The following is a 13330-nucleotide window of genomic DNA, read 5'->3' on the forward strand; positions in this document are numbered from 1 at the left end:
TGAAATTCTAGAAATTCTACCATCCTTCCACCTCGCAGCTTTGGCAAGTTCTGTGATAAAAAGCACTCCTGGCAATTAGAGCTAGCATTGTTCTTCTGATGATATCACCAACATCCCCCAAATCATCCACAGTGTATCCACGGTAACCTTTCTAACAGAAAAATTTGGGAATCTAACTCTGCATTTTCAAAATTGTTCCACTGCTCCTGCTGTTTGTAGTGGTCAACTTTAATCTGCATCATAATCTCCTATGGAACCTGTAAAAGATGATTCTTGAGTCCAGATTCTAATTTTGTAGATGAACTAAATATACAACTAATCTTAATTTTATATTATTTTAATTTCAATTTCTTATATACATTCAATCACATATGTCACTTAGCTTGTAAAGTGAATATTCTAACATGAATACATTTTTCACCAGTCCAGTTGGGAATACTATACATGTTATACATGTTATTTTCAACAGATAATAACCCATTTCTGTGTCCCATAAATGTATTGCCTCTCTATTTTTCCCTGTAATGCCTTTCCTCAGATTTTCTCTCTCTTCCCACATTGTATCTGGTATCTATAATCATTTTCTGTATCTTCTTGTCATTCAGTTTTGGCCATAGAGTGCAGACTAATCTTAATTTTTAGCAAGTACCTTCAAACAGTGCTTCTCAAACGTAAATGTGCCTATAGATCACCTAAAGTTCTTATTAAATTCAGGTTATGGACCATGTGGCATAGTGAGCACTGGTAGATGCTGCTCCTTGGCAGGTTGAATGTGGAAGCCTCAGGTTTGATTCTCAGCCTGCTCTCAAAGCCAGGTTTGGTGGTGCACATCTGTATTATCAGGAGCTCTTGAAGCTGATGCAAAGGGATCATGATGTATTGGTACCCTATCTTTAAAAATGATAGTAATAAAAAGTACAGATTGTGACATAGTAGGTCTGAGATGGACCTGAGATGCTACGTTTTAACAGGTTGCCAAATGCTGCTGGTCCAAAGCCCATTTGACCATTAAAGCACTAGAGGATTCTGATGCAAGTGTCAAGAACACTGGCCTAAAATCAGTTAGAACACCACCTAGCAAGGAACGTTTCCAACACATCCAGCTTCCTTTCTCACCACTGACTTTTGGCATTCTCCTCCTTGCCACCTCTAACCTCAAATAGCTCCCAGTCCTGTCCCTTATGTCCTTCATATTAAATGACACTTCTTTCATGCTTTCCCTTTCATTATCCAGATTAAGTTCTGTTCATCTGTTAATTGAGCCATTGCTTTTTTGTTTTGTTCTTATTTATTTATTTTTGTTATTTTTTTAGAGAGATTTTTGCTATAGGGAGACTGTATTTACCAGACAGACAGAGAGAGACAGAGACAGAAAGCAAGAAATCACCCCCTCAAAGGAGATGGCTTCGCTTCAATCCTTTCTCCTCCATTCTCCTCTGGGGATCTTGGGCATGCACACACATGTGTCCATCATGTTTTAACCCAACGGGTTCGGGACTTGAACCATGGTCAACCACATGGGAGTCCAGCAACATAACCATTACACCACCTGCTGGTCCCAATTGACCCATTGTTGATGTCTCCCCAGTGAAACTCTCTCTGACCTACCCTGGCAGATGTGTACTTGGATTGCCCCGTGGATTGCATATGTGTCTGGTCTGTTGAACAATAATCGCATGCATCATAGTTGTTTTTTGGAACATTCTGTCCCATTCCTGATTGAAGACTCTTTAAAGATAGTGTCTATGTCTTTTCATTTTAATATTCTAATCTCTTATTACAGCATCTGGCACATAAAAGACAGTAAGTAGATGTTAGGTCATGTAATGGGTAAGGGAACATTTACCATAATTAAGTTGAAGAGAATTATCTCCCTTCATCTTGGTTAGATGTCTCTGGCTCTTTCATCTAACTTCCTTCTTTGAGTTCATTAGAGCCCACTTGTCCTGGCTACCTGGCACCTAGCCCTCAGTGAGAAGGTGATAATACAGAGTGAGTAACACTGAGCTGCACCATCTCAAAATAACCCCTACACTTGGATTTCCATCTTGAGCTCCCTTCCAGGGATTGGGTTATTCTTTTTCTTCTCAGAGACACTTTATTTGTTAATATATTGCTTGGGGAGTGATTATTTTCTTTCTAACTGCTTGGAGGTTAAAATGAATTAATGCATCAGTAGAGAAAGAAAAGAATGAATGATGTCTGAGTAAGCATCAACTCTGAAACCTCAAGTCATTGATTTATCAGTATATATATACATAGGTCCAATTTCAAAGTGGAAAGACACATCTTCCCCAGTACCTTTGCTGATTAGGCCAAATGTTTCATAAATGAAATACTTATTTTAAAATTGACTTTACTTCTTGTTTTTATTTTTCAGAAACCTTCTCCAGCACAAAATTTTATTTTTACTTCATATATTTCTACCTTCTTGCATTTAAAATCCCATTACACCTTTTTTGAATTCTTCTTTGTTCTCATTTTCAACTTAGTATGGACTTCATTCTAATACTTATTATTTTTCCAACTCATAAATATTCTACAGCCACATTAAGTGCTTGCCGATTCATAGAAGGCATTGTCTACAGAATTTTCATTTATTAATAATTGCACAGACAAGGCAGACATCTTTGTCAACCCTATCAGAGAGTCAACATCATAACCGAACTAAAATGCTATTTTAAAGAAGTTATTTAAGGAATATCCACTTTCTTATTTATCTTCCAATTAACTCTTTCTTAAAAGAATCTTTTGAGAAATGTACCACTCTGTTTGTAAGGAAAGCATTTTGCTTTTCATCAAAAATACGTTGTTAACTCAAAAATATTTTGTTAACCCACGTTGTGCACAGACTGCATTTTGACAACTATCATCTAGAACTGATTCATTGCTCATCCACCTTTTCTTTCTCCTTAAAAGAAGCCTTCTCATTGACTAGTAAGTTAGTCAATAGCACTTTCTATTTTTTATTCATGTAAATGTCAACAAATAATTCCACCTGGAAAATTAAATTAATCAAAGCAGTTTCCATCAGATATGCTGAATGTATACCAGTGATCCCAATTGGCTTACATGTGATTATCATTTTAGTTCAATTCCACAAATATTTATGGCACATTAAAAAGAGACAATAATAAACTCCAGTTCATTCCAACAGTGAGGCCTATTAATTTTCCAGTACCTGAAAGTTCTAGATCTTTTTAACATACAAATTTCTGTCAGGCTAGATCTCTCATTTTAGAAATATACCAATTTTTATAAGAAAATATGAGGTTTTGCATTTATTTTTATTATATTTCAACCTAGTGGTTTAGAAGCAATCTGTGCCCCATACTTTTCATTGTAATTGTGATATCCAATATATTATTTATATTTAGTGACTGAATAATGTGATAAAGATGGCATTTGTGCTGCCCAAATTATATAAAAAGTTAGATCATGACAGGAATAGTTACGTGGAAGATACCATAAGAGGCCCCTGAGTTAAGTGGCATCACTGATTCTTAAACTTCTGTAAGTGCCTTCCCAGAAGACACAATAAAATCTAGCTTAATTTTTTTTCTAAAATTACTACCCTAATGAGATCTATAATAATATGCTGTCAAGAACAATTTTTAAATTGAAACATCCTTGTCGGTAGATAAAAATTCATTTTTCCCCTATTTCTCTAAGAAACCTTTATTCAAGCATAATGGTAACAACCCAGTTTTTTTCCTTTATTTTAAATAAAATGAATATATTGGGCCCTTAGTCTCATTTGAAAAACTTCCAGTTTTCATTATAACTGACATTTTATTTATTTTACTCATTTATGGAGTAAATGATCAATTTTTTGCTTTGTTTTATGGTTATTAATACCCAAACATAAATATATTTCAATATGTTCACTTTTCAGAATATTTTTCTCAGCACCTGGGCGAGTATGAGAATGTACTAGCAGCACTTGAAGACCTAAATCTTTCCATCCTGAAGGCAATGGGCAAAACAAAGAAAGTAAGAAAATGTTTATGTTTATTTTCTATAAAAATCTCTTCTTTCAAGTATATTTTTCTTGAAAATAATACCTATTTTTGAATGTATCAAAAAGCATATATTCCTTTTACAAACACTTAACTATGTGCCAGGACTGTGCTTTGTGCTAAGGATACAAAGAAATGTTCAAATAGCTTTTCTCCTGGGGTCTCAAGTGTGTAAGTAAGCAATTGCAATATAGCACAACAAAGAGAAGCACAAGATGGGACACTTCATTCATGCCAGAAAAGATTACACATGAGTACTTAAGAAATAAGCCAAGTAGTTATAGCTAGACAAAGAAGAACTGGACACAGGGAACAGTGCATACAAAAGTTCTGTATCAGGAGGGGCATGGGTACTCAAGGAAATGAATACAGACACTAAAGATTAAGTACAGAAAACCAAAGAATAGCGTGATGTGAATGAAAGTGTTGTGGGTGTAGAGAGGAGCCACACCTTTTATGATGTCAGCAAAGCTATGAATTTAGGCTTGTATGATAAATGCAATTAAGCCAGCAAATATTTTTAAGCAGAGATATGAAAATTCAGTCTTTCTAAAAGACCATATAGTACCTAGTTTATTGTTGAGGTGGAAGATGAATAAGGAGACTAGTTCACTAGTCCAGGTAACAGACACTGATATTTGGAAATATTAGCAGAAGATAACGGAGGAAAGCAAATGAAGATACATATATTTGAGATAATATCAATAAAACTTAGAGAAAGAATTAATCAAAAGATATGAGAAGGATGTGTCCAAATGAATCCTAATTTTTAGCTTGTAGGGAGTGACCCTACCTAGACAGAAAGGACTCAAACAGGACCAGATCTGAGGAGGTAAGAACACATGTTCTCTTTTAGACATGCTGATCTACACCGCCTTCGAGACATCTAAAGTATCAAGTAAACCATTGGATACAGAAATCTAGGTATCAGAGGTGAAGTCGAGGCTAAAGATATGTTTGTGAATTGTCAGAATTTAGGCAAATGTCTAGAATGACATCATCTAAATAAAAAGTAAAATAAGAAAAAGCCCAAACATTGTACCATAAGAACTTTAACTTTTGTTGGTAGGTAGAGGAGAAAGAATCACCAAGAGTCTGAGCGGTAAGCAAAAAATATGACTAAAGCTGGAAAAGTCCAGTGTCTAGAAATTGAAAAAGACAGTATTTCAAGAAGTAAGGAGTGGCCAACAGTGTGGACTGCTATATACACATTAAGAATATAGATGAGAATTAAATTTTGTCAGTGAATCAAAAAAGGCATTTTAGCATATAAGATACATGATAAAAAATAATAAATTTTGGACTGGGAGGTGGTATAATGGTTGAGATGCTGGATTTCCATATGACCAACCATGGTTCAGGTTCCAGACCTGGTGGCTTGCTTTCTCTCTCTCTGTCTGTCTCTCCTTGGTCAAATCAAAAATAATAATAATAAAATTGAATAAAATAATTCTTTTAAAAAGAAATTAAAGGGACCAGCAGTTAGTGTATTGGCTATGTCGCTGGACTCCCACGTAGTCGACCACAGTTCAAGTTCCAGACCCAGTGGCTTAAACTCACGCCGGGCGTGTGTGCATGCGTATCCAAGATCCCGAGAGGAGAATGGAGGAGAAGGGATTGTGGCATGGACATCCCCCTTGGGGGGTGATTTCTCACTTTCTGTCTCTCTGTCTCTGTCTGTCTGGCAAGCGCACATGCCCTACAGCAAAAAACCTCTTAAAAAAAAAAGAAATTAAAAATTTCAAGCATATATGATTTTCTGGATAAACACAGAAGATCAGAATTCTGGGGACCAGCAGTTGGTGTAATGTCTATGTCACTGGACTCCCATGTAGTCGACTGAAATTCAAGTCCCAGACCTGGTGGCTTAAACTCATGCCAAGTGTGTGTGCGTGCATGACCAAGATCCAGAGCCTAGTATAGGACATGATGATCGAAATGCAGTCATTAAAAAATTTATTGATGGCTTAAATAAAGTGATTGATCATATTAACATTCACATAGTTCCAAAAGTTAAATATTTTTGCTCCTAAAAGAAATATTACTCCCAAATCTATTTCAGAAACTTTCAGATTTCCCTTAATAGAAAGGAAAATCAAATTTATAATCTTTCTTACTTTCTCACAAATGTGCACTAAAATTATGTTATTTTTCTTGCATTAGTACAATGCAGCTCTTTGGGGTTTAAATTGAAATCAACCTGTTGTTGTGATCTCTAAATGTTAATGTACAAGATCTTTTTATCTGGCACTGACCCTTGAAAATGCATTTGATTCCTATCATGCTGCTTAATCAAGGAAATCGTGTCTTTGATTTAAAAGAAATAAAGAAGAAACTATAAAAAAGAAAATCAGAAAATATCCCTTTGTGCAATAGCTCAAAGATTAATAAAATGCAGGAGTTTCAACATATTTCAAGCTGCTGTTCTCTATCTTCTCTATGTCTAGCACAATGAACCCTTCTGAGTGAGAAATCCAGCATTTCATTTTGAGACTGTCTCTCTATTTTTACCCAGATGAAAAGTCCTGTCTCAGTAGGAAGGGTTGATTGGTCTAAGCTTTTATGAAAAATGAAATACAAGCCATTTGTGTCCTATCTTGACTGGCAATACCTCTGTTTGCTGTGTCAGAGAAGGGATGAAATGAATTTTAACTACTTAGCTTAGACTCCAGGAGGTGACTCAGGATGGACATGGCTGATCATTATTTCCCCTTCCTCCTATTTCTCCCTTAAGCCCAGTCTTTTGACAGATTATTTTACTTTGCTTATTTTACCAAAATGAAACACCATAGGTCAAATTCCAAATAGTCATCTGAAAGTAGTTAAAACCAGAACCTTCAATCTGACTTTGGAATTTCTCTCTCTCTCTCTCTCTCTCTGTCTCTCTCACACACACACACACACACACACGACACACACACATGCCCACACACACACACACACACATGCACACAATAGGTTTGTCAGTTTTTCCTCTTCTTCAAAGTGAGTGATAAGCCAATTTATATCATTAGTATGTGATGGGCCAGTAATCTCAAAGCAAAATAGCATTCCAATGCTAACATTAAAGTTCATCACATAATATTACGTAAACATTAATGGAATACTTTGTTTATTGGTAAGGCTTAAAAGGAGATTATCATAAGCTAAAGTGAGGAATGGTGTTCTTGAAGTAGTTATTTATGATTTGATAGTACGAAAAAGTATAAAAGTAGGTTGACCTCAGTTTGACCTCATTTTACCGAGTGTAGCTGGGATAATTTCCAAAATTAAAATATATATAGACATAGATGTACATTTTCTTCTAAAAGTACAAAAAATTTTCTAACAAGCATATCCTGTGACTCAATGATTTTAAAAAAAGTAGATATGTCCTGATACAGTTGGGCCCCTCTTTTTCTTACTTTTTATATCTATCGATCTTTGGGTTTCATGTTGTTTCTCTGTCTAGCATCTATAGACCCCTTTATTTCAAATTTCCCATCTTTTCTCTATCTCTAGACACTTATACTTCAGCTCTCATGCATCCCCGGTTCCATATTCCTTTCAATAATTAAGTATCAGAATTTTCTAATTTATAAGTTCTTACTATAAAAAAAGGAAAAAATAGCAATATGTCACAAATTTCTATTTAGAGAAACATCATTTTACTGTGATTTAATTTTACTCATATTATTATAGTTTAATATAGAATTCGTATTAAAAATTTCCATTGTTTCAGTCATAATATCAGAGTCGAAATGATACCATGTATGGAATAGTAAAATACCCTCTTGCACTTATAGAAGACAAGTATTTTTAATCCCCAATATAGATAATATTTTAAGTAAAATAAAATTAAAATGTTCTTCTTGGACTTCAAAGCAACCATAGGAAAACATTTTCCAAAGAGCTCTTTGACATCTCATATATTCCTTGAAATAATTTGTCTATTTGAGTATGTTTAGGTCAGAAGAGGTAGAGACTAAAAGCATGGAAAATATGGGAGAAGTGACTGGATGTTGCCAGTTTGACCTAACAGGAGAGAAGTCCTGAGTCAGGCCTAAGCCTCAGAATCCTTCTTGCAACCTTGGCTAGACTTTTGCCTAGCTTCTGGCAAAGGAGATCCCCAAGAGTCCCTAAGAGACTACCCAGGACATAAAGGACCTGGTCCTCTCACAGGAAACCTGAGTTCTTTTAAAAGTCTTGGAGTGGTCTTGGAGTGCCTGCTGGCTCAGAGAAAGTAATCCTGGGCAGAGGAGCCACGTCCTCTGACTGGGCAATGGAATGGGCAGAACTGATTGGGAGACCTAACCCTTCCAAGTCACATGAACATGAATTTGGAGGGTAATTTAAAAGTGAGAAAACACAACTTTGAAGTTACTAGTGTACTAGTGGGGGTTACACAGTGATATGGTGATGCATTCAGGCATAGGTCAAAAAGGTGGTGGCTAGGGATGTTTTCCAAGGAGGAGAGATAACAGAAGCTCATAGTGAATCTGGATAGGCTCAGGCCATGCATTTGCTCCCATCTAGCAACCTCGGTAGTGATCCTTCTAGCCTTCTACAGTACTACCAAACTCCAATGGCCAACCTAACTTCCCTAGTAAGGTACCAGAGGAAGCCCAATGACTTTGCTTTCCTGCTAGCTTGGGGGTTGAGCAGCCATGAACAAAAAAGGGATGAGGAATAACAGGAAATGACAACTAGTATTTATATACTGCCATGAAGTTTCCAACATGCTTTAGTATATATTATTTCATTTCTTCTTCTTACCATTCTGTTGACGAATCCTAGGCAAATTATAATATACCCATTTCCAAATTGAAACTGAGTCACAAAGGGATTAATTGATTTATCAATATAATAAGGATGGTTAGAGTTAAACCAAATGATTCTCAATTGAAAATTTTTATGTTAGATATTATGTGATTCTCTATAAATACTTAATTTTTATACCGCAGGGTGCATTCATATGCATACAAGAGAGAATGAGAGAGAGAGAGATCACCCCCTAAGAGGGCAGTCCTTTCTCCTCCAGTTCTCCAATCCTGTCCAGGATCCTAGACATACCCAAGTAAGCAGCTTGTTTTTCAAATTGCCAGGACTGGAACTGAACCTGATGGGCCATGTGGGACCTGACTTCCTCTGTATAGACCTTACATGGAGATTTCCAGCTTCTCTGTTAGTAGTATATTCAATTTTGTTTTAGGAATATGAATAGCTGAGTGTTCAGAGCACAGTATAATTTGTGAAGTACAAAAGGAATTATAGAAAGAAGCAGTTGATAGGGACTGGCAGTTAGTGTAATGGCTATGTCGCTGGACTCCCATGTAGTCAACCGCAGTTCGAGTCCCAGACCCAGTGGCTTAAACTCACCAGGTGCATGTGCGTGCGTGCCCAAGATCCTGAAAGGAGAATGGAGGAGAAGGGATTGTGGCATGGCCATTCCCCCTGGGGGGTGATTTCTCGCTTTCTATATCTCTGTCTCTCTCTCTCTGTCTGGCAAGCACACGTGCCCTATAGCAAAAAGAAAAAAAATTTATAAAAAAAAAAGAAGCAGTTGATTATGCTGAAGTAATGATTAGATGGTAAAATAAAAATGAATAGTGCATAAGCAAAGTCTAGATAAGTTCTGTTGTCAGCAGAGAAATAGATGAAACTTTGATTAGGACACAAGGAAGGTTACACACCAGATCAAACAAGGGATATTTAGCTTTTTATTTACTAAAAGAATGAAGGATACCCAAGAGAAAAGCTAGTAAACTCAAGAGCAATAAGCACAAATATTGGTGGCTTTTTGAACTCTGAATGGATGTTTAAAGTATCCAAATAGAAATCCAATTGATTTTTTCCCTAATATCGAATTAATTGTTCCTATCCTATTCCTTGAACAATTTATTCTTTAACCACTCACTTAAAATACCATGTTGTCCACTTGCTAAATACTTACAGTTTCGTGTCAGAGCTTACTATCCTGTTCCACTTTTTAAACTGTCTCCTCTACTATCATTAACACATGATTTTGATTCTTAAATGCATTTCAAAGTGTTAAAGGGCATGTCTTTCTGACCATTCTTCTTTTTTCCAAAGCTTAGTTCCTTCTGTTTTGCCATGTTTACGTGTTTTATAATCAATTTTTTTCTAATTCTAAGGGGAATATTTATTGGATTTTCATTGAATTTGTAAAATGATTTGGAGAGAATTGTCATCTTAGTAATATTATTTCTTCCCAGGCAAGTGCATATATATTTCTCCCCTTATTAAAGCTCCCTTGTATGTCTCAACATTTTTATGATACTTTATATAGATTCAAAACATTTCTTGTTAAACCAGTTTGTAGATATTTTATATTTTTGTCACGTATATAAAAGATCTCTCCATAGTCCTAACTTAATATTGGTGGTATATTGGAAAATGATTGATTTTGGTATATGCCTTTGGTAACTAGGTTAGCTACCATCTTGAGTAGCTGCTCTTTCCATGACATGCCATTTGTCTTCCTTTGCTGATATTGTGACTTAAACATGGAGATTCATTGTCCCTTTGAGAACCAGATCATTTCATCTGTTTGCCAGAGACCAGAGTCCTGAGCTTCCTGACTCGTTTTATCCCATTTTCTGATCTGAACTTTGAAGCTATACTTTATACCTATTGTAGTTTTGTAAGGTTACAAATTCTACTTCAGTACCACCAGACAATGTATAATGACTGTACACTTTAAAATTTTATATATTAGAGGAATAAGATCATTTCACAAAATGCTCAATATAGCTTTAAAAAAACTAAGTCACTAGGGCCAGGAGGTACTAGACTCCCACATGGTTAACTGTTGTTCGAGTCCCAGACCTGGCAGATTGCCTTCTCACTTTCTCTCTCTCTCGTGAGCATATGTGCCCTATAGCAAATTTAAAAGTAATAATAATGATAAATAAAATTAAATAAATACTTCTTTAAAAAAAAGACTAAATCACAGGGCCAGCCCGTGGTATGATGGTTGAGGGGTGGCTGGAACTCACATGGCCAACTGAGTGGTTCAAGTCCTGTACCCAGCTGCTTAAGACACATGCCAGTTGTGTATGCATGTGTGTCCAAAATTCCTAAAGGAAAAAACGAAGGGATTGCAGCATGGTTATCCTCCACAGGGAGTGCTTCCACTTTGTCTCTCTGTCTCTCTCCAGTGAGCATGCACACCCTCTGGCATATTATAAAAAAAATTACTAAGTCACACATTACTACAAATGCACTCATGTAAAACATTAGTAGATTCTATAGATATTTTTATGAGAAGCAAGCACAGAAATAATAACATTGAACAAATAGTATATTTAATCAATTGCCTATATATTGTTATAGGCTATATATAAACCAGACATTCAAAAGGGAGAAATTAATCTCTACTGAGTAGTCAGATAACTACTTCAGAGAGGATACTATTTATTAAAATTCGGCTCAAAGAATGAGAAAGAAATTATAGACAGAAGCAGTTGATAATGATGAAGTAATAAAGAATGAGCCGAATTTTAATAAGGAAAGATGAGAATAGAGAGCCTACAGTTTGGCATATTCTGAAGAAACAGAGTAAACTCTGTGGCTCAGTTCCTCACCCCCTGGGCCTCTCCACAGGGCTGCTCAAATGACATGGCAGCTGTCTTTCTCTAGACAAATGATTATACAGGAGAGACAGAGAAAGACAAAGATAGAGATAGACAGAAAGACAGAGAAAGTGAGACAAAGATAATAGGCTAAAAATATTACATAATCTTGGCACTAGCTTCTGCCGTATCGATTCATTAGAAGCAAATCCAGTCCCCACTTGGGAAGGAAACTTGATTTGATTTCTGTATATTTATCTTTAAAACCACCAAATAGTCAACTGTTTGATTTTGTTGTTGTTGTGTGTACTCATGGATTAGGAGAATAAGAAAGACAGAGACAGAGAAAATAAGATAGAAATAAATACCCACAACAGGGTCCTGATGCCACGATCCAGCCACAGCTCAGCCAGCCTGAATCATGGGCAAGCACTCCCCAGAGTACTCAGAGAGATCTCTGGACATGAGCCAGCAACTTTCCCATGTGGATCTGCTCCAAAAAGTGGCACATTTTTACCCCTGCACCACTACCTGGGTCCCCTGCTTGACCTTTTAAGAAGAGAGCTTTTGGAGCTAGTTCTGTTAGAGGCTTTCTTTTATGTCCAGAAGAGCCTATAGTTTATGGACAGATGGGGTCAGGTCATGCTAACCGTAGTATACAATTTTTCACCTTATTTATTGTTTCTGGAATGAGTGTATACATAGCAAACAGTGATTTTGTAAATAATCTTGTACCAAAAGGATTTAAATTTTTTTAAAAAATCAAGAAATTGAGGCCAGCAGTTGGCATGGTGGTTAAGGCACTAAACTACCACATGGCCATCCATGGTTTAAGTCTCAGACTTGGCAGCTAGCTTCCTCTCTCTCTCTCTCTCTCTCTCTCTCCCTCTCTCTCTCTCTCTCTCTCTCACTCTGTCTCTCTGGTCAAATTAAAAAAATAATAATAAATAAATTAAATAATTATTTTTTTAAAGGCACCAAATTTCTTCCTTTCTTTTTTCTTTTTTTTTTTTTTTTTTTGGAGAGGTTTTCGCTATAGGGTGTGTGTACTCACCAGACAGAGAGAGACATAGAGACAGAAAGCGATAAATCACCCCCTAGGGGAGATGGTCACGCTGCAATACCTTCTCCTCCATTCTCCTCTCGGGATCTTGGGCACTCATGCACATGTGCCCGGCATGAGTTTTAAGCCACTGGGTCAGGGACATGAACCACAGTTGACTACATGGGAGTCCAGGGACATAGCCATTACACTAACTGCTGGTCCCCAAGGCACCAAATTTCTAGAGCTATGACAGAAGACCAATTAAACCTGGGTGTATCCTAAAGCCACAGACGTCCTTATTAATAATGACCTTTTTTGTGTGATCACTTTGTATTTTCTAATAATCCTACCAATTCTCTCAACTCTACTCCTCCCTCACTCACCTCAACCAGAAATTAGATATGGCAAAAAACTCTTTTGTGTCATGTACCTATGATTTTGAATAGCTATTTATTTACTTTGTAGAGATCTTTTTCATTTATCTTTCTTAAATCAGTAGCTGGAACACTCACGTTCCTAATGAAAATTGGGAGTTAATTTTCTCCTCAATGAAGTGATGAGTACAAGTACATTATTTTATTCCAACAGAAAATCTGGTTTATTTTGCCTAAGGATATAGTTCTGAACTACAGTTGCCCGAGTGAACTTAAAATCCTATATCTGAAGAACTAATCTTTGAAATGTTAAAGCTC

General features: G+C 36.3%; 1 protein-coding gene across 1 annotated transcript in view; it reads left to right on the forward strand.

The window, feature by feature from the left end:
- The window catches only part of NECAB1 (N-terminal EF-hand calcium binding protein 1), a 183548-nt gene that overhangs the window by 93068 nt on the left and 77150 nt on the right, over nucleotides 1-13330 (forward strand). The window contains exon 5 of the mRNA XM_006161410.2: nucleotides 3896-3993. Coding sequence (XP_006161472.1) covers nucleotides 3896-3993 — 98 coding nt within the window. The remainder of the gene's footprint in view (nucleotides 1-3895; nucleotides 3994-13330) is intronic.

This window comes from Tupaia chinensis, unplaced genomic scaffold, assembly GCF_000334495.1.
Source record: "Tupaia chinensis unplaced genomic scaffold, TupChi_1.0 Scaffold138568_1, whole genome shotgun sequence".
Taxonomy (NCBI): Eukaryota; Metazoa; Chordata; class Mammalia; order Scandentia; family Tupaiidae; genus Tupaia; species Tupaia belangeri.